We start from the raw sequence: 21,491 nt of genomic DNA on the forward strand, positions 1-21,491 counted from the left end.
TTAGGCTTATTTATGAAAGACAACAGTAGAAAGAAAACAGTTAGACAACAGTAGTTCATATTTTAGAAATCAAGAACCTAAGATCTGGTTACAACTGATTATTTAAATTGCCTTACTTCAAAGTTCTTCAGGCTTTTAAATTCAGATTTGTCTGTATAATTATTGAAATTATACAGGAAAATGAGTGAAGTGTCTGAATAAATAATCATAATTACCACATATGCTTGCTGTCAACTCATTTGCTGAGGTTGCCTAAATACATAAATTAAAAATCACTTGTTTTGCATAGACCGTTTCATTTGTTATAAAATAGGTCACATTTTTCTTTCCTCAGAGCGTTTAAAGCTAATTTGGATGCTGATATTTTGTTAGCACTTTGCAGTTTTCTACAGTCACACCAGTTTTTGGGTTACAATGCTGTTTTTTACAGTCACACCAGTTTGTGAGTTACAGTGCTCTGCAGGCACTTATCTTACGCTTTTCAATTTGCAGTTTTAAAGGACATGAGCTTAGCTTGGCAGGTCACAAGAGGGAGCTGCAGTAAAAGAATCTGGCGAGAAGTTGTATCCTTCAGACATAACTGCAGATACACCTCTTTCTTTTGATTCATTCTTTTCAATATCCTTGTGATGACTGTGTTTCTTTGCAGATATGACTGAACTTATTATGCTGGAGAAAAATGCCTTTCCTGCATACATATAGCCTAATTTTTTTGTGAATCCTACCATAAACTCTGTCCCTGGGAGAATTTTCTTATGAGTATTCAAATGTTTAACGGAAGCCCCAACAACCTCATGGTTTGCTGGGTGAGGTATTTTCATTCGCAGTTCATCCTCAAGAGAATACTGAGTGAGGATATAACAGCAAACAGCCAAATCATTTGGCATAATTGTATTGGCAGCATCACAGAGGCAGAGGTATCCAGTTTCCTGCCAGTTACTGATAAGAGAGCACCTTTCATAGATATAACACTCCATAGAGCATGACCTCAGCTGCTTACTGGATGTTTATATTGCAATAGCGCCCGATTCTAGCGTGCTGCTACTGTTCGGGTTTTTGAAGTACAAGGTTTGCTATGATGCACAGAAAACTRGAGTCTGGGAGAGTTTTTTGCAAATTCTCATGATACGTTTGAGCTGCCTTCCTTGCTACCTGCTTTTGGCCACTGTAAGAGACCAGATACTGAGCTAGATGAATCTTTGGTCTGACCCAGTGTTGCTATTCAAATGCAATGTTGAATAAATTTTGAGGTCAATACACGTGACTTCTAGGCTCACATGAGCTAGGAATATTTTAATCAAATATACTCAAAATGCATTAACCTGAAGTGGGAGGGGGGAGATGCAACAGAAAGGCAATTCAGTAATAATGTCTTGGCATTGGCTGTAGCCCCCAGTTTCCCAAAACTTAGCTAGGCAGAACACCACTTTTCAGAGCCTAGCTATGCGTAATTTACAGCAGAAAGCCCTCAGAAGAACCCTTTGCAGTTCTCTGTGGTAGAACAGAAACTTTTTAAGAGGCAGCTGCTTTCTTGTCCCAGACAATATCCTATAAAATCTCAATTTTGTTCTCTGCTCCCACCTTTTCGACTGCTGCGTAGCGGCTGGCCAGATGCTTCCGTAAGTCTGCAATATGATGGTCACACTTTTTCATGTCTTTCTTAAAGTTCTCTCTAAAGTTGAGCAGGGGTTTCTCTACCTCGCTCTGAAGCTGATAACAAAAACAAAAAGGAAGAAATGCTAACAGTGAGGAGCCAGTTAGTACTGCTTGGCTCTTCTCCTGAGCTGAGCTCAGGACAAAGAAGCAACAATACATACACTCAGCCAAAGGCATTGCTATAGGAGCATTTTCTTTCCCCAAGACAACTCCRAGTAAAGTTACCTCAATCCTCACCTCTATAAAAGATAGCTCGGTTAAGGGAAAATTTACTGAAGGAAGCAAAAAGATAAATCTTCTCTTCCTCTCCCCCATTAAGACATTTATCTTTTCTGACACGTAAGATCAAACTGTAGGCAATATGCAAAGCACCGATTTACATACTCTGACTTCAGCCTGATGAAACTTACCAAAAAAAAGTATATAAATAAAAGCACCTGACTCTGACTCCAGTAGGGTCATTTGGCGCACATGAGGTTACACGTCTAGATTTCTTGCATAGTAAAAAGATATCTAGCAATGGTACATCGTTTTTATTTCTGCCAAGTATAAGGGAGCCTAAAGAAGTTGGAGTAGTTAGTTGAACCTCTTTAGAAAGTGGCGAGAAACCAGTGTGGAATTAACTCAGGAGAGAGCCATCAAGATTGCATAATGTGATGGCAAATACAGCTACTTATCTCTTACAAGCAGGACCTGAGAGTCCATAATACTAAACTCTATTAAGATTTGTATCACATTGCTCTTTAGCCTTCTAATACATGGTTTTGACCTCCAGAAAACAAGTGCTCTGAAGGAATACAGATATTTTGTCTCCCTAGAAGCAACCCAATACTTGTCCTTTATGTCCTTTAGGCAGGGATGCTGGGCTCTGTCAGATCAGGTGAGTTGGGTTCATAATCACCTCATATAGTCCACTGTGGGACAATACTAAATAGTTACTGTAACCAGACCTTTTCAGCCTTTCTCCACTGCTATTTTAATGGAGAAGGACACTTCATCAAAGTTAAGTCCAGATTTTTAATGTAGAGAGACTACAAAGACACTCCGGGGCCTAGAGCACATGTTTTAGAGAGATTAATAGAGCTGGGCATGTTTAGGCAGCTGAAGAATGAGATATTGGGTTTTCCAATAGTAGCCCACAACTATCTGAAGGTCAGTTACAAGGGTAAGGGAGCCAAATTCTTCTTAGTAGGGCCAGGCAATATAACAACAGAGAATGGCCACAAACTGAGTGTTGCAAGGTTCAGGATGAGTATCATTAAAAAAATAGCATAAGGATGGTGGTAGTGGAGCATTGGAACAAGTTGAACAAAGAGGTTATGGAATCTCTGTCCTTGGAGGTATTCAAGACAAATTGGCTAGACAAAGATGTAGCTGAATTGATCCACTATTGGTAACAGTCCTGCTCTGAGTGGGAGGTTGGACTAGAGACCTCTAGACAGTATTTCTATGACACTCTCATGAGGATGGCCCCAGATAAGATAATAAAGGCTTTTCACAACTTTGTGGTCCAACATGGTTAAACAAGCTCTCAAAAACAAAGGTACAAATCTGTAGCTGTGCCAGAAGCAGTCTCAGAGATCAAGGAAAATAAGAACTGGCACAGAGAGTTCACGATGGGCTAAGTGAACTCTAGAGGTAACATGTTACAATTGATACAGATATCTCTGTCAAGGAGAGTTGTAAATAGTCAAACATGCCGAGTGCCCTTCAGACCCCTCCATCAGCCAGGCTGGGTGAATGACCCAACATGAATCAACCATCCTCTCTGTGAGAGATGGCAACCTGACTCATCTGACATAAACAGGCATTGCTGCAAAAAACATCATAAAAATCACCAGGGCCAGGAAGAAATAGAACAGGAGGATGTTTCACTGGTATTTTTACTTGTCCAATACAGAGTAAAGATATTCACTTATTTCACAGAGTTTATAATGGGACCAGAAATTCTGAGATTCTCATAAAGATGGCAAATGCACCACCAGAAGGCTCAAAATACTAACAAGGCAGCTGCTTTCTCCAAGTCTTGTGTGCTGGGAATCAAGAGGCAGACTTCTCAGTGAAGACAGTCATCCTCCTTCTAGCATCATTATCCTGCTTGAACTTCCATCTTGCAAGACATACCACAAGCTATCAAAATAGACCTTACAAACAATTCAAATGTGAATGACCCAGGGTTTTAAGTGCTGCATTATAACTGACCATTTTTATTCCTTTTTTACTAAAAGATCTTTGAAAAGGACTTTCTAATGCATGCAGCAGGCAAAAAAATACATAGACTAGTTTCCTAAGAAGTTGAAATTCAAAACATTAGTGGATATGAACACTGACACTTACCCGTGACTGAGTTTCAACCAGATGTTATCAAGGACTTGAGATCACAAAAAGTTTGTTAAAATCAGTTATCATCAGGTATACAACAGAGGCCCTGTTTCTCTGTGTATATATGCACCAGTATAGGAGAGGCTTAGACAGAAAGATAGAGGCATAGAATTAATCATATTACTAGGCACAGAGAACCTATGCAGCTGAGTTATCAGAAACCATGCTTCAAAAATTCTTCTGATCGCACAAGTACTTATCTTCTTTGCTCCATCAGCACCATTTCCAGAATGGCTGGTAACATTCAGTCCAGTCCAGCCCACTATGACTTCTACTACTATAATGTATGCATATCTTCTCTTCCAGAACAGAATCTCCCCACTGGAGTTAAGTGATGGATAATTAGATGGCTGGAGAAGGGGTTCAATACGATGATGGCCTTCTTGAAGGATTCCTTGTGTGCACATATCTTGTCTACAACTACCATTCCAGTCTGTACAGATATCAGTAGTATAGTAACACCTCATTTTCTAAATGCCCTGAGAGTGCTGTCACCTTCTATGATGTCTTCATAATTCTCCATGCAACAGTGTTTTGAAGGAGCGCCCTGAAAGTTGTTCAATATCTTCASAGGTAGTGTTTACTTTTGAATATTCTTGGTTTCTTCTGCACTGTACTGCTTGCTTTGTGTACAGCACTGTCTGGTTTCATTCGACTATCAATAAGAAATTCAATCACTATATTTAAGAATAACTTCACTGAGACTAATGGAAATAATCAATAAATTTAAAGTGTCCTGTTAATAAAATAAAGCTGCAACTAGCAACTGCTTATCTTCCAAAGTAAGTAAAGCAGCAGTGTGGAGGGAGGTCAGAGGATGCTACAGGAGTTCCTGTGGAAGCTTTATGGAGAAGTAGAATAATGAAAGAACCCACATATATAGGTTCTTCTGACTACCTGCATGCTCCACTCCAGGGTGCATTTTTTCCTTTTGGAAATCAATTTGTGAGGCCAACAGGGAGCAAAAAGTATTTCACTAATTAGAACCCTGAAGTAGTAGAAGTTTGAAAAAGAACAGTGGGTTACCAAGGCAACTGCTGGCTGCCTTAGTAACCTGTGCATAATCACTCATAAACAGTACAGGGCTATAATTTTCCTTCAGAACATAACTGTTGTGCTTAGATATCTGGAATTATATTGAATGTGATCACCCACAGAGGTTAACATAATGTAACAGGATGTAAGATTATGTCACATGTGCTGGAAAAGAACTGATAAATACAATAGTTTTTAGATGAAATCTCCTTGGGCATCACTTGACAGAAGATCCAAAAATAACACGAAGTAAGCTCCCACTGCACTTTTCAGAAAGCTTAACAATACTAAAAAGTAAGAGCCCTGGGTTCTCTTCCTTGCAGACAGATTCGGTAGATTCTTTTCAAGAAGACATGATTTTCTTTTTTTATTTCTTCTTCTACAGAAGTAATCTCTACAAGCTATAGGTAGATTTACTTGAAAGGGTTAGAATTTAGACCCCTAGGTAAATAATAGCTAGAATCAATTTCCTTCTTCTTATGCAAAAAATTAAGGCTAGATGTGTTTTAACCTACTTATCAGGTAGATTAAATAAATTAWGATTTTGGCAGGAAAAACAGTTAGTTTCATTCACCGACTTCAGAGGTTCATTCAACAGCTTCTTCATTCTTCAAAATACGTACCATATGCATGTGTATTTTCCCCATTAATAACCACYGAAGGAGTGACTCTCATCAACTGCAGGGCAAAGATCCTTGAAAAAGGGAGAACTAAGTATTTACCTTAGAAGAAAATTTGAGATGAACCTCTGCTTCATCAGCTAGACTCTTCTTTAGTTGACCCCAAGCCTCTCCCAGTGTTCTGAAAAAACAATGCAACAATGATCAATACCCTATCTTCTGGACATCATCTCAGTAAGATTTGTAAGACAGCCCCATGTGACATACCAATGCTTTATACCATAACATGCACAGCAGAATCACAGAAAAGAGATAGCAAATATCTGATAAGATAACTCATCTCTCTAAACTAAGGCAGAATTGTATTTATACTGTATGTAACAGACCTGTGACCATGCTGTTCTTCAAGGCCTCCAGTTATGGAGATTCTACAGTCTCCTTAGGCAACATATTTCAGCATCTTATCCTCACTGTTAAAAAGTTGGGTTTTTTTTCTAATACTTAAAATAAATCTCCACCTATGCATTTTTTTCCACTGTTTCTTCTACTTCACACCTTACATTTGGTGAACAGATTATTCTATTTCTCCTTGGAGAAGCCTGTTAGTATTTGAAAATTATCAGGTCTTCTCTCCACCTTCTCTTTTCTTCAGAGATGTTGTTTTCCAGACTCTGATCAGTTTAGGTACACTCCTCTAGACTCTCTCCAATAGCCTAGATTCTTCATAAACGTCATAACCAAAACTACACAGTCTTCCAACTGAGGTCTTCCAGTTGTTAAACCAACAAGGATTAAATCATGCCAGAGACTCCTTCTTCTACATATCTTGGTAAGATTGCTTTTTTAAGACACCAGCGTAAAGTTGCTGATGAATAAGCTTGTGATTCATTCTAACCAGATCCTTCTCCCACAAACCGTTATATAACTATCTTTCCCATCCTGTGAAAGTAAAAAACTGTGTCCTTTTCCTTACTGAGAGGCATCTTAATTTTTTTTCAGTTCATTTCTCTAAGGACGAACCTTACGGAATTTCATTCCATAGCTACTTTCTGTTAGTAAATAGTATGCCTTCTCAAATAGGTTTGCACCTCAGTTTTTATTTAGGCCACATTTCTCTTGCCTGCCTACAAGAATCTCCCATTGTCAAAAGCTACACTAAATTAAGAGGTATGATGCTGACTCCTTCTTCCACATGGCCTGTTATTCCATCAACATAATTTGTTCTGTATACATTCACAATAATTACTCATCACCTTGTTTTCTGCTAAGTGCTTCTAGAAAGTTTGATAGTTTATTCCACCACTTATCCAGGAGGTTATATAAAGCTGATGGATCTACAATATCCTGAATCCTTTCCCCTCTCCCCCCACACTCTTCAAAGATAGCCACATTTGCCCCTTCCTGGTAGCCTGAAACATTGTCCATCACCTGCGATTTCAAAAAAAAAAATCTGTAGTCTCCAACATTGCTCCAGTAAGATGAGTCCCCAAGTATAGTGTTCCTCACAGCTACACAACCTGAGAATGCTTAGTCTATGTAAGTGTTCTCAGCTCCTTTCCTTCCCTAGTTCCACCCTGAGGTCCCCTCCCACTGTCCATTTCTCACTGGTACTAGTTATTTTAGTCGCATGATTGTAGTTGACCTTTTCAGTGAAAAAGGCATTTCAGCCTCCTAAGCATCTTATACGTATTTTATTCAACTACTGTGACTTAAATGATCATAGACTATATCATCTTCCATACATATGCAACAGCACCATAACCACAGCAATGTGGCTAGAACCATCCCAATATCACAAATTAGCTCCATCGCCTTGCCCTCACATCCCATTCACATACACACTGGTGGGTCATCTTATCACCAGAAGAGGGCAAAGGACTCCAGAGGAACAGCTCATACTTTAAGTCAATTCCACAGCTCACTGGGCAGCAAAGCTGGAAAATCCTCCATGGAGGATTACCAGCAGCAGCAACTGATATGTTCACAGTGCAGGTCATGGGCCCCCTCACACCTTCTCACGAATGAGTAGAAGACACTGGCAAATGTGTACTTTGAGCATGCCAGGCTGTAGTCCCACTTCTGGCTTCAAATTGTCCTGCTGGCTGCCCTTCCTCCCTCACTTTTTTTAAATAGAAACTTTCTTCTTCCTGGGCCTCACCAATTCACAGGACCTTCTCATTAGCCTCTTCCTGGTCCTGGTCAGGTTGGTCACCACAGCACCAGGAGGACAAGAAACTCCAGGGCCGCCAGGACCTCTTTCCATTACCTCATCTTGCCATGTCTCTATGCTGAGCACCACTGTGAAGCGTCCCTGGTTCCTTGGACATCTAAAGACAACCTCTGAGCACTGCTGGAGTACTTTGCTAAGTGTCCCTTTCAGTTCCCTATTTTAAAAATTTTTAATGCTTCAATCCTTATTCCCGCTCTCTTTCACCTACTGTTCCCCAGTTTGCTGCCTGTTTGTTTTTTCAGGCTTTCTCTTCTCTTTCTATTAGGGGTTGGAGAAAGTGAAAGGAGGACAGGACATGAAAGAAGGTGACTTTTAGTTTTGTTAGGAGCAGGTTGATGCCTATACCTAATGGGGAAAGAACAACAGAAACCACAGTCAAAGATGTCTAGAGAACAACACAAGCAACAGTGTGCTTGCCCTCTTGCAATTCCTGGAAGCAGAGAAAACATCTTCTAAATTGCGGAGTCTCAGTCCACAGTTTCCAGTAGAAACACACTGTGTGAGAATTAGGGTGAAAGTCATTTCAAACTTTGGCTTTTGTTGCTTAGAGGGTTTACATTGGAACAACTACATTGGAACAGCTACAACTAACTATTTGTAATCCTTCTGTGGTGGTGTCTTTTCATTAAATTATTACCGAAGATTGCAATCTAGTCTGAAGCCCTTTGCCTATTATCTTAGTAACTTACAAAGCGTTTCTACTTTGGTATGTTCTACAGCCTTTGTTAGTGGAAGAAGCAAAGGAGCTGGAGATGTCCTACTGCTGGGAAGACAAAGAACATCCACTGCATTCCTCAACAATGCCTTTTTCACCCTTTCCTTTTCTGCAGTGAACATGCTGCAAATCAGGGACAGCCTGATGCTTTTCTTGGAGGTCCAGACCCAAGATGAGAAGCGACTGTTTCTTCATCCCTTTGCATATGCTACTCCAACTCTACCGGCCTGACCTCATGGATCTACTTTCAGCAGTATAGATGTATATATTCTTCCATATTCAGAGCAGTTCTGAATGGGAGATCTGAAGAAAAATATGTGTACCTGTGTAGGAGGAATGTCTTTTGTGTTGAAATCCTTGTGTTCTACAAGACGCACAGAGACAAACTTACCCTTCTTCTTGAGCAGCCAAGGAGTTTTGAGAAAGTTTGGACAGGTTCTTAGCATACTCTTCCTCAATCTTTATTCTACATACACACACACACACACAGAAAATAAAAAGAGCAATAAGTAAGCATTAAGGCAGAATCCCTCCCCAAACACATAATTTAAAGAACATTTTTGCATTATAAGGGATCCTGCCACAGAAATCTTCCTTTCACTCTTCAGTGCTTGGCACTCATTTTAGGATCCATCTCTCACCTCCATGGGCTAACAATGCAGTGGCGAGAGCAGGAATATATGCAGGAGAGCATGTGTGATAAAATTAGAAGAAAAAGCTAGAGTCCTGGAGCATAAAGAATGAGGACAAACTCTTTTTTGYGTGCAATATGGATTATCTATAAAACTGCTCTCACTTGAGAACCATGTGTTTCAGTATGCTGCTAAATGTGAGGTCACACATCCTTGAAGCAAAGACGAAGGAATGAAGTGATACAGAAGAGATCTGAATGAAAGTAAGCAATACCACATCATTGTTAATGGAGCTACCATCAATTACTGGAGCCTGGTCTCCCACAGCAAGAAAGATACGTCCCAAGGAGAATGAGGATGATCAAATGTTTAGAAAATAACCCAGCAGGGAGCGAGAGATATCAGCTTCATCTGATTAAGGAAGAAGAAACTGAGTGGAAAAGTGATAACAAACACCCAATACATAAATAGCTACTACATGTTCCCCTTGATCCCTGTATCTGGGGTGCTAATCTGCACCTTTCCTAGGGACACTGAATGCTTCCTGCTCCCTTGCAGATTGCAGAGCTGGCAAAGATGTGGCAGGGGCTGCTGTGACAGATGTGTAGGACTGCAGTCCCTGCTCTTTGCCTGTTCTACCTATAGCAGCAGCAGGACCCCAGCCCTTCTCTCTCCATTCATTCAGCAGCACTATGTCAGTAACAGAAGCTGAGCTGTCTTTGGAGGGGGTGAGAGGAAGAGGGAAGCTGTTGGTACAAGAGAAGAGCTGTTGGTACTGTGGGAATGGCTGCAGGGAGAAGAATGAGAGTAGCTGTTGAGCAAGGTAACAAGAGTAGGTTTTATTGCGCAGCACGGGAAAGAAAAGGTTCAGAGGTGACATGTATCATCCCTAAAACCTAAATCAGCCCCTGGGGTTCTTTTCCTAGTCAAATATTTGCAAGGTGTACATGAGAGTTCCTAGGGAGGACAATTGGCTACCTGCAGGTTTTCCAATGGGCTTGCTCAGTATAGCATCTTGGAAAGAGAACCATGATGCACCAGACTATCTCCTGATCCTGTGCTGAGCTACGTACAGGCAGAAGAGGAGGCTGTTTTCAAAACTATTTCCTCCTGCGAGAAGACAGAAAGTGGGAAATTTTCAGCATAACAGTTTACAGTAGCTGTTTGGAAAAATGCTGCTAAGTGTGGCATATTCAGGACTAAAGGGGTCCCTCCAGCCAGCTAAGACTGGTCTGGTACTCTGGGCTGCTGAAAGCATAGTCTAGCTGAACAGGATGTCATTCAATGAGATGCAGCTGGTTGAGCCCCATGGCTATACTCAGCTCTCTGCAGAGGTTAAGTTGCAGAACTAGAGGCCTCACCCAGCACATGGGGTCATCCTCTCCCTCCCATGAGAATGAAAACAGCTGGCCCAATACTAAATCTACAGCAACACAACTCAGAAATTGCCTCCATTACTCAAAGGCTCCAATTCATAGTCTCTGGCTGTGACCAAGGAGTTGACTGCCAGCACCTTACTCCACATGTGCCACCTCATCAGCCTGGGCACAGAACCRGCAGAGTGAGCAGGGTACACCAGCAGCACTATGCCTAACCAGGTTTCCTACCAACATTACTTGTTTTCTAATATCTACATCACTATCTTGCAGTGCTTTTCTCGCAAATTCATCCATTTAGAGCATCTCAAAAAAGAAAATACACTGATTTTGACTAATTTCTCATCAAATAGCTCCTCTCTCTAAGAATGACTTTCTCTGTTCCCAAGCCAACCTGCTGGTTGATCCCTGGGGCCCTGCCTCGTCTCCAACTGCCCATATTCACAGTGTGCAGCTTACCTTTGCTCCTCACTCCCATACCACAAGTGCTGCTTCCCATGCCTGCTATAACAAGACCAACACTACAGTTATAATGTGCCAGAGAAAAACAGCAAGAGAGATCAAGGGCTTCACCTATATCTAGCTCCCTGCAAAAGCAGGGAGTTTCTAGATAATATTGCTAGAGGAGCCTAGAAAAGGATTATAGGCCATAACAGAGAGAGAAGCAAAAGAGTTCAGAAGTCCCATCAGTCTGACTCAGGGGAAAATACCTTCTGAACCTCAAGCCTGGCAATTATTTAGCACTAAACGTGAACAAGAGACATACATACTCAACAAGCACCTAAATTACTTAAACCGTAAAGCACTCATTTTTTCTTCCAAGCACAAACAGCAAATCATTTGTAAAAAAACTAAAAATCTGATTGTGTGGCCAACTAAATGCAGGACAGAAATCTCAGGGCAGAAACAAACATATAATTTGTCATTTGGCACGACTAAGACTGCAGAATGCATTGGCAAGGTGTAAGGAACAAGTGGCTGCAGCCAAACATTCATCAAATAACTGCAAAAAGGTAAACTAGTTCCTGTTTCAGAGCCCCAGCTTTAAGACACATATGGCCCCCACCCCAATCTTGCATCCTGTCACACCCTATGGCCAAACCATCTTGAACTTATCATTGGAAGCTAAAAAATGAGATGAAGGTATACTCAAAAGAGGAAAAAAATCCCCTCCTGGCTCTGGCAGATATAAACAGCCTGCAAACACTGGATTATAATTACTGTGAAACACCAGATATATAGAGACTCATAAGCTTAGTGAGTGTACCTCTAGAAACTTCCCTGTTCTTTATGCTGTTACTCTATAAATATATCCAGCTTCACACTAAAAAAACCTGTGTTTCTTGTTTCCACTTACTTGCTTGAAAACATTCAGAATTTCACTCCTTGTGTAGTTAGAAGCATTTCTAAGTGTGTTTTGACCAATACTGTCCATTAGATTTTGTGACACTGTTATCCTTTAACTTTATTAGTTCTAGCTGTTCTTCAGATGTTTATTCCCTGCTCTCTTACACCTTTTTTTTTTTTTTTAAATAGAGTACATAGTGTGCCCATACCTAAATCATTTTTTCCAGTCACGCTATCCTACAATGGCTTTAGCAAAACTAGAGAGATACAGAAAAGGGAGATACGGATGATCTGATGTGACTGTCATGCAAGAAGAAGCTAAATAGATTAAGACAACATGGGGGAACATGGAGAAGATGTGGCGGAGGAGATCTGACAGACATCTACAGTCCTGTCAGTTGTGTGACTGTGAAAATTTTTACACTGTTTCTCCAGATTAGGAAGCTGCAATGAAATTATCAGACAACAAAAGGAGAAGTACTTTTTTCTATAGTTAATAACTGCACTGCAGAAGTCATTGCTATAAAATGTTGCAGTGGTCAAAAATACAAATAGACTCAAAAGGATTAGACAAACAGTGGAAGATAGGTTTACAAGTACTTGCTGAACATGACAGACTTTATGCAGATTCTGGCTGTGGAAATCCCCAAACATCTGATCATTAGAAGCTGGGAGGATAAAGACTCTCATGCTCTTGTCCTCCTAGGCACTCAGTACTGCCATGGTCAGATTAAAGTCACTAGGCTAGACAGATCTTCATCAGATTCAGTAAAGCTGTTCTCCATCTTATGTTTTCATTTCAGGTGGCTAAATAATCTTCTGCTATATATTTTCAGTTTTCTAAGCACAGCCCAGCTCAACTAAAACTTGTGAATGGCCAAAAGTTCATGACAGTGTTCCTTTGAAAACAAACAAACAAAACAAAACAGTTTACTCCTAATATCCTGATAGACTCATGCTATTTAGGGAGGTCTGCAGGTTTTTGAATGTTTGCTTGAATGCAAATGCTGGACCATATTTTCACTTCTGACTTAAGTAATTCCTTCTATCCTTTACACCCCCACCCTTGAACTTTCAGTTTATCCAACTTCCTAATTATTTTCCTCCCTTTCTTGAGGTCTGTCTTATTAAAATTCAAAGCCTTAATTATATCCTAATTTTGTCTACCTTGCAATTCAACAAGAACCGAATGAACACATAATTGTTCAGTTTAATATTACTATTTACAAGCAGCTTCTCTAAAAGCATCTACTCAATAAACTAATTCTAAATAAGTATTGCCTCTTGTTCTTCATTTGATAAAGAAATCTGATTACCATGTCTGAGAATACCTAGGCCCTGCTATTACTGTTGGCACTTTTATTCTAATCCAGAAAAAAAAAAAAAAAGGTTGTCTGTAAATATAAAGGAAATTTCATGACTATTTTTACCATAGACTTTTAAAGATTATTGTTCTCTTATTCAAGGCAGACTTGGGGACTTCTAACAGATCTTCATTACTAGGTCTGCAATTATTTTCTTCTTCTCCTCTCTAACCTTTCTTCTGTCTTTACCTCTCTCTTCAGTCACTGTATGTCCAAATGAGTACTACTCTACCATGTGTCTGCTATTGCTATTTATGCCCAGTTACATGATCTGGTACCAAGAGTTTCAATTCCTCCATTTTATTATCCAGCCTCCTTATCTTTGTGTAGAAACACTCCATTTTTTCTTTACAGGCATATGAGAATTAACAGTCAGAAAAGTCAAAATATTGGCCAAATATATCATCTTACCTGCCATCCTCTACTTTTTCTTTTCTGATTGCTGTATCTTTATTTACCTAGTTTCTATCCTTCCTGAATGTGTGTCAAGCAGAAGAAAATGTAAAATTCTCATAGTCTTCCAGCTTCCTATACAAAGCCTTTTTTCTTAGCTGTCTGAGCCTCAATTACAGAAGGCTGATGTATAGATGGAGAGACGTTTTCTGCACATGAATAATTCCTACAAGTTAAACATTCTGAAATGATCTTGATAGCAGTATTCCCTGAGCCACCCGATGATCATCATACAAATCTAATCACCATTGCTTCCCTTTTAGTTAGAGATGCAAAGGCTGCCACTAAAGGCCTGAGCTCTTATTTCCTTAAGCAATCTCTGCAGCCTGACACCATCATCCTTCTTTTCCATACAGAGCACCTGTGAATCATTTGTTCCAAATGGGAAAAAAAAATAAAAAATCTTTTTATAACTCCCATCTAGATCCTCTTCAACGTCAATTCCAAACCTTCTCTATTCCCAGCAGCCATTGAACTCTTTTCTGTCTTTTCTTTCATAACATGCCTATTTACTCCTCTAGTAACAACACAGACATGTCTCTTCCTAGTGTCAAAACTGCTTTCTTCTCTCTCTAGCCAGCCTATTTGCATGTCACACCAATTTTCCCTCCTTCTTGAATGCTCCTTTCTTTAGTTACTGTCAAATTTCATTATATAATCCTCTCTTTGGAGCAGCTTTCCCCCTCTTTTTCCTGGCCATTCCTATTACACAATTCTGCTTGCTTTCTCCTCATCTTATAGTTTAGCAAGACTATTTCTCATTTCTACTTTTTCTTTGCTAACCAGTCCTTTCTTCTCCCTGGTTTTTCTGGTCAGTTCTTCATGAATCATACAGGCATCTGTCTTTTAGATCCTGTTATGTCAAAGGCATAAGGAACCAAATGTGGATGTTCGGCATTCTGCAGCTCCTGTATCAGTCTTTACTGGCTGTGCTATACTTCGTATTTCTCCACTGCTGCCACATCCATCTTACTAGAAAAGAGAGTTGAGGGAGAAAGAAAGCAAACCACAAACAAAAACCACCTACCTATAAGTTCTGCCTGATCAAACTGCCCCATAAACTCCAGTGCAGATTCCTGTTTGTTGGCCTATTCATGGCTCCCACCACTACTGATTTAAATCAGCATAGCCAAGTTGTGACTGCAGCAGCTGAGCAGGAAAGTAATACAAGCAAGCACCAATAGTGAGGCAATAGCTGAGGACAGTAGCTTCATCAACTGTTGCAGACACTCCAGAAGTGAAAATGCAAATCGCTCTGCCACTCTCTCAGCAGTAAACACAGTTTGTTCCCTATGGGTTGTTCTCAAGTTTTGAGAGTCATCCTCAAGATGATTTATACTCGCTTGGACACATGACAAGTGATTTCAAATACTGGTGACACTTCTTATGAGTAATGCCATATCACTCCTGTACATACGTTCAACCGAACATCTATAAACTGCTTGTTTGGTGCAGTACACTTACCGTTTCAGCAGAGCAATGGACCATGAATAGCACTCCAGGTTCACTCTAAATATCTATATATGGCATTCACCTCCATAACCAGTTTAAGTCCCAGGTGATAGCTTTTTATATCTTCTCCTAGAAACTGCACCTATGCTCCATGTCAACAAACCGCTTCTCTATTTTTCAGATAAAAAGATTCTTTCCTAAATGTCATTTCTACTCTGTTTTTCCCATACCCATGCTTTTCCCTTGAATCTATAGTTTAGAATCTCCTTGGTTACCCCCATCTAAAAAGGCTAACTGAGGTTGGCACAGTAAGAAATAGGAGAGAGAACTGTACCTCTGGAAAACTGGAGAGTGTGGATGGATATTAAAGAAATATTCAGTGTGCTTTAAGAATTGGTAGCATATCTTTTACACAATTTAAGCTAAGTGATTAACATACATAAGAAATAACTAAGAAAAAAAATATATTACTGGAAATGCTTAATTTGATAGCAAAGTGCTAATTACCTTTCTCGAACAAACTCTGCCATTTCTTTCTGCATCTGTTTCCCTTTAAGTTGCTTTTGAAGAAGAATTTCAAATCCTGATACTGTATTGTTCCCTTGTGAATCCTTCTTATCAGCCTGGAAGGAAAAGGAAGTTCAACGAAAAGATATGGGGATCAAAAATATACACAAGCAGTTCTTAAAGGCGGTCTGAGCCCTCCATAGAGCAACAGGCAACAACAATGTCAAAATAGCATTTTGCAGGAAGCACCTCCTGTGATATAAGCTGCTAACTGCAACATCTCAACCCCTCTCAGAGGAACATATCAACAATTTCTCTTTCCCCCTCCTCTTATTCCCAGATTTTTTTTTTTTACAAAGTTTTACAGATATCTTAAACTAGCGTAAGACTGTGCTGCGGCCAAAACAGCATTCTTGCCTTCCCTTCTGCCCATGGCCTTTCATACCTGATAACTCCCATGGGCTGGCTCCAGCAAGCATGAGCCCTGAAAACTCAACCCTGCAAAAAAAAAAAAAATGGATCCTGGAGCTAACACAAGGGAACTTACGGGAACACAGAGCTGGAGGAGAGGAGAGGACTCTACAGCCCCTTCCAGTGGCAGCACAATTTTAAATGAGCTTCAACAAATTGTAAAATTCTACCCTAACTGATCTGCACCCAAAGAAATATAACCAGACCGCACAGCTTTACTGTAAAACAGAGTAAAACAGCAACTTGTTCAATAGCTTCCTTTACTGCAATTCATTCAGTCTTTCATTATTCGTTTGCTACACAGCCCTTTTTACCCCCTGCTCCACTTGACTTCAGGACTGCTACAACAAGGAACAATAGTCTTCTTTCCCTCTGTCTGTTCTTTTTGCTCTCTTCTCTCTCTGCTTTTCATTAATTCACAACTCCATTTCCCACCCACTTCTAACATACAGGTTCAGAGAATGCTTCCCTAAGGAGCACAGATTTGCTCCCATGTCTTGGGTGCTGTATATATACACACAGAGAAAATGCCACATTAATCAATGCATGACACTTCTAAAATGTATGGCCACATGCAGGCCACATGCTAGATATTGTGCAGCAAGACATTACAAGCCTGAGACAACTGGATGAGCTGATCAAAGAAGGAGAGTGAGTCAGAGACAGGTCACGGATTACAGGGCTGAATGAGAAGGAAGTCCTGGGAGTAGAGCTATGGAAGGATAAAAGTTTGCAGAGCAAAGGCAATTTTCAGCCAAGTTCCACTGAGAGCAGGACATGACCAAAAACAGTCAAGAAGCCAAACAGTGATTTATTTTAGATGGAAAGAACCAAGCATAGCAGTATCTTCTAAAAGACATATATGCAAGAAATAAGCCTACAAGCCATTTCTGATTCTATGGCTTACTAGGATTGTAAGACTGGAAGCAACCGAAGAAACTATCAGCTTTGACATAGCAACATAATCATTTACAATTATGTTAGTGTATTTTAGTAAGTTACTGCAATTTGTCATAATCTCCTGCGCAGGCCTAAAACAGAAATGCCGAGTATTCAAGAGTGGAAGTGTTGTTGAAGCTATAACAACCAAACTTTTTTTTTTTTTAATRAAACTGATTTTTTTTAAATTGAAACAGTCATTAATTGAAAACACATGTGCAATTCATAAAATTTCCATTGTTGGGGAAATATTTCCTCAAAAAAGGAGACTTTTCCAGTGGAGGAATTTTTCTATCAACTCCACACTTAAGGACAACTGTACCATAACAAACGAAAGGTTAATTCAGGATGCTGCCTCTAGCAGTGGAGCTAAAAATAAGAGGGCATACACAGAATACACAGCCACTGTAGATTCCTCGTGCTGAAGGCTGCATTGAACAAACTGATTTAAGAGCTGACTTACTGAATTTAATGGGCCTGTCCTTCACAAATCTCATGCTTTAAAACAAACAAACAAACAAACAAACAAACAAAAAACCCCCACTATTTATCATTTGGCCTCCACAATATTCTGTGGAAATGATCTGTACAATTTGATGCATTCACAAAGTTCATGACTAACTGCTTGTTTCAAATGATACCTCTAGTTTCATTGTACATCCCTAGTTCTTGTGTTCTGAGAAACACTGACTAAATATTCCGTTTGTCATCCACCTCTCTGTCCCCTCTCTCTCCCATTGCACAGCCTTTCTGGCTGAGATATTGAGATATTTAGTTTTTCCCACATCCTTTCCATTTTGTGACCAAAGCTTCCAGCTGGACAAGCTCAATCTGCCTTTCTGGGCACTCTTCTAACAATTTTCTACATTCTGAGACCAGCTAGATGGTTTCTACACGATCTTCACCGGGCTTCTGCATTCTCCCTCACACTGCCCTAATGCATTGAAGTTCAGCCCAAATTCTTAAGTACCTTTTAATACAAGTCCAGCTATTTGTTTCACTTTTGCTGAAGCTCAAAAGCTGCAATATGGCATGTGGCTGGCTGCCTACTTACCCAGAAATAATCACAGTAGCTCCATTCTGAAGGCTTCAGCAACTGCTGCTCCGGCATTACGTCAGGGTGGGGGAAGGTCACACAGTTTATCTTAAAAAAAAAAAAAAGAAATCCCAAAAGACAGTTAGAAGGCAGTGCAAATTTAACTGTTGATGAGAAATATGCAAATAAAAGGTTATATACGCACACTCCAACCAGAAAATCTACTGTGAATGCATGTCAGTAAAGACAAATTAGTTGTTGCATGGAAACAGAAGATAAGCACTCTCAGAAAGCTCCTCAGAGCAAGCTGCAGTGTCAGCTTCAAGGAAAACAAACTACCAGTTTCACATGAAGAAAACTTGCTCAGTTCTGAAAGCTACTATACAAGGAGCCCTCTTAGATCCCTAACAAACCTGTGGTAGAAAAAAGGAACAAAAGAAACGCAAGCTTTTAAAGAAACACCTAATAGTACCATGAGCAGCAAACGGCACTGAAGCCACTGCTAATGGCAAATCTCATCCGAAAATCTTGATTACTTTTGTTTCCTACAGAATTACAAAAAAGGTATTATTTTTTCAGTGCACAGCCCTTCAATCTATCTCAAAGACCTTTTCAGATGAAGGTGATACTCCTGCAAAAAGGGACAGAAACTCTAAATTCAGCTAAGCTTCAGTATGCAAAAAACACAGCACCTTGTGAGAACTCATTATACAGTTATTAAAAAAGGCATAAAAACATTCAAGCTCTCATTAAGTTATCTCACTAAAAAATGCAGCCTGATAAAAGCAGGGGGTAAATGAAGAGTGTGACAACTACTGCAGAATAACTCTAGACTTACTTAAGCCCTTCAGGGGAAGCATCAGCAAGAGTCAGTGTTCAGTAAATAATGCTGTCCTAAAATCCCTGTGGGGCAGGCACATTAAAAGCAGTCCCTCTTACCAAGCCAATGGGTTCATCAGGCACGATGGGTACTTTTATATTAATCAAGGGATTAACATAAATTAGGGATGGAAGAGACTCACAAATGTAACTGCATGCTTTTTCTTTGCTTAATTAAATGTTCAAGGCAGACCTCAGGCAGTGCTGCTAACAAGCAGTAAATCTGCCTTTAGGCTATTCGGAGAGGATCAAAAAGACACAGCAACATGCTGCGAAGTGCTGACCTAGTATAAACTAACGATGCCAGATCAATGTATATAAAATCACTAGTGGATATAGCGCTGTTCCAACAATCTCGCTCTGGCTCCCTGTTGTTTGCCCGTGCCAAAGTTTCAGTGGCTGTCCTATATGTAATGCAAGAGCTTTCTGACAGACTCTTCATCCCCCTTCTCCAGAAAGATCATCGTTTCCAGAGCTTTCCAACTCCATTCAACAGCAGGCTCAAGACCCTGTCTTTGTGGTTTCTTTGGCAATCACCTTAGCTAGACCCTTAGCTACAGATCTTTCCCACTGAACTTCCTTTCCATCTCTCACCTTACTTTGATCTGACCAGGAGGAATTTAGAGACTGTGACTCCAACTTCACCATCAGTTTTGCATTCAGCAGTTGTGCGACAGTAAGACTGGGTCTCCTAGCCAAAGTCAAGCCTCCAACAGGGCACCCATTGCAAACAGCAGTTCCTTCTGGACAATGAGTGCTGGTGAAAGCACCTCCCACCTCTTCCATGCTCCCGCACCAGAACATATCAGGAATTACAAAACTTCAACTCAGTTCAGAGCCGAACATGCGTGAGACAGTTGCAGGACTGCAAACTCTTCTGCTAACACTTCCACACAGCACTTCTTGTCCAGGCATTCAAGGTTTCCTAAGGCATGATGGGCTACATCAGTAAAGAGTCATACTCAGCTAGGCTTGCCTAGACTTCTGTGAAGAGGCACCTTCATTATCCTAGGCTGACCTGAATCACTATCACAGTGTCAAGCACAAAGGCCACTTATGATGGAGGTTTTCCAGAGGCAGCCTTCCGTCTCTGCTAACCTTCTTCTCTCCTGCCTCTTCCTTGTCATCTCAATTATCTCAGGATGGCACTGAAAGCCCATCTTTGCCCTGGTTTACTGGTTAAGTAGGTTAGGTTATCTTCCCTTCTCAATTCAGGGACCACCAGACCTAAAAGCCTGCAAAAAGAGCCTATAATCTTCTAGAATAAGCTCACGCACAAGAGAAAAGCCAGCAATATGTACATCTAAACAGCTATGAGTGTGTGCCACTTCTTTGCCTAGATGCAGAAAGAACTTTGTGTCAAGCCAAGCCCAGAGATGTACTTAAATGAGAGGACAGCTACGGTACAATAGTAGGAGATATCACTGCAACAATGACAGTGCTCAGAAACTTGACCACATGGTTCCAGAGCCAGTGGAGCAGTATATGGCAAGTATGGATCAGAAATACACTGCAGCAGGTGCCATASTGCTCATCCACCTCAAAACATCCCATAATAACAAGCAAATGAAAACTACTTTGACACCTCTGAAAAGGGAGAGTGGGACGAATGCCTGTCCAACAGTCCCCAGGCAGATGTTCTTTCACTATCTCTTGCATCCAGTCACAATGTAACCTGCAATACTATGGGACACCCACCCACCCACCTGTAAAAGCAATATCATGTGATTTTGCTCATTTTGGAGGGTCCATTTTATATATGAACAGCTACTCAGTGCTTGAGCTGGCTCCTGCCTGCTTTACAGAGAGTCCTGATAGAGAAGATGCAACACTAAGCACACGCTACTCTGATACCAGTGTTTAGAAAGAAAGTAATGCAAACTAAGTTTCAACTATAAACCTTAATCAATGTCTAAGAAGGAAATTGTGGAAGATACCTTCTCTGCTACATCATCTAGCTGAGAAAGGGTCTCCTGGACAGAAGGTCTATATAAAGAACATGAAATCTCCTGAATCTCCTGAAAACGCATTCACAACTCCTTCTTTTTTAGTTTCACTGTTTAGCGGATGTATCTGTGTTTATTTACCGCCTGTGATCTAACACCTAAAATCCTAAATTTCTCAAGGAATTTTCTTCTGATACTCATCACAGCATTATTTCAGGCTTGTGAGCATGAACAAGTCTAGTTTCACAGTTTGTCTGTAATTTAAAGAGCACCATCCACAATTCACAAACAGGAAACAGAGGCACCCACTATCCCCTCCCTCCTGCCCTCCCCCCTGGCAAATCTTTACAAGAAAAGCTTTATATATGCCCATTCAAATCACATGCCTTTACAGGTGCTTTGGGGTGGACTAACACTTGTTAGTTTTATCAAATACACATTTTGCATTAAT

The 21,491-nt window shown here is 40.4% G+C and overlaps 1 protein-coding gene across 1 annotated transcript in view; it reads right to left on the reverse strand.

The window, feature by feature from the left end:
* The window catches only part of GAS7 (growth arrest specific 7), a 75,421-nt gene that overhangs the window by 15,349 nt on the left and 38,581 nt on the right, over positions 1–21,491 (reverse strand). Inside the window, exons 6-10 of the mRNA XM_026068542.1 lie at positions 18,234–18,323; positions 15,770–15,885; positions 9,030–9,104; positions 5,796–5,874; positions 1,582–1,710 (exon numbers count right to left, since the gene is read on the reverse strand). Coding sequence (XP_025924327.1) covers positions 1,582–1,710; positions 5,796–5,874; positions 9,030–9,104; positions 15,770–15,885; positions 18,234–18,323 — 489 coding nt within the window. The remainder of the gene's footprint in view (positions 1–1,581; positions 1,711–5,795; positions 5,875–9,029; positions 9,105–15,769; positions 15,886–18,233; positions 18,324–21,491) is intronic.

Source organism: Apteryx rowi, unplaced genomic scaffold, assembly GCF_003343035.1.
Source record: "Apteryx rowi isolate R43461 unplaced genomic scaffold, aptRow1 scaffold_275, whole genome shotgun sequence".
NCBI lineage: Eukaryota > Metazoa > Chordata > Aves > Apterygiformes > Apterygidae > Apteryx > Apteryx rowi.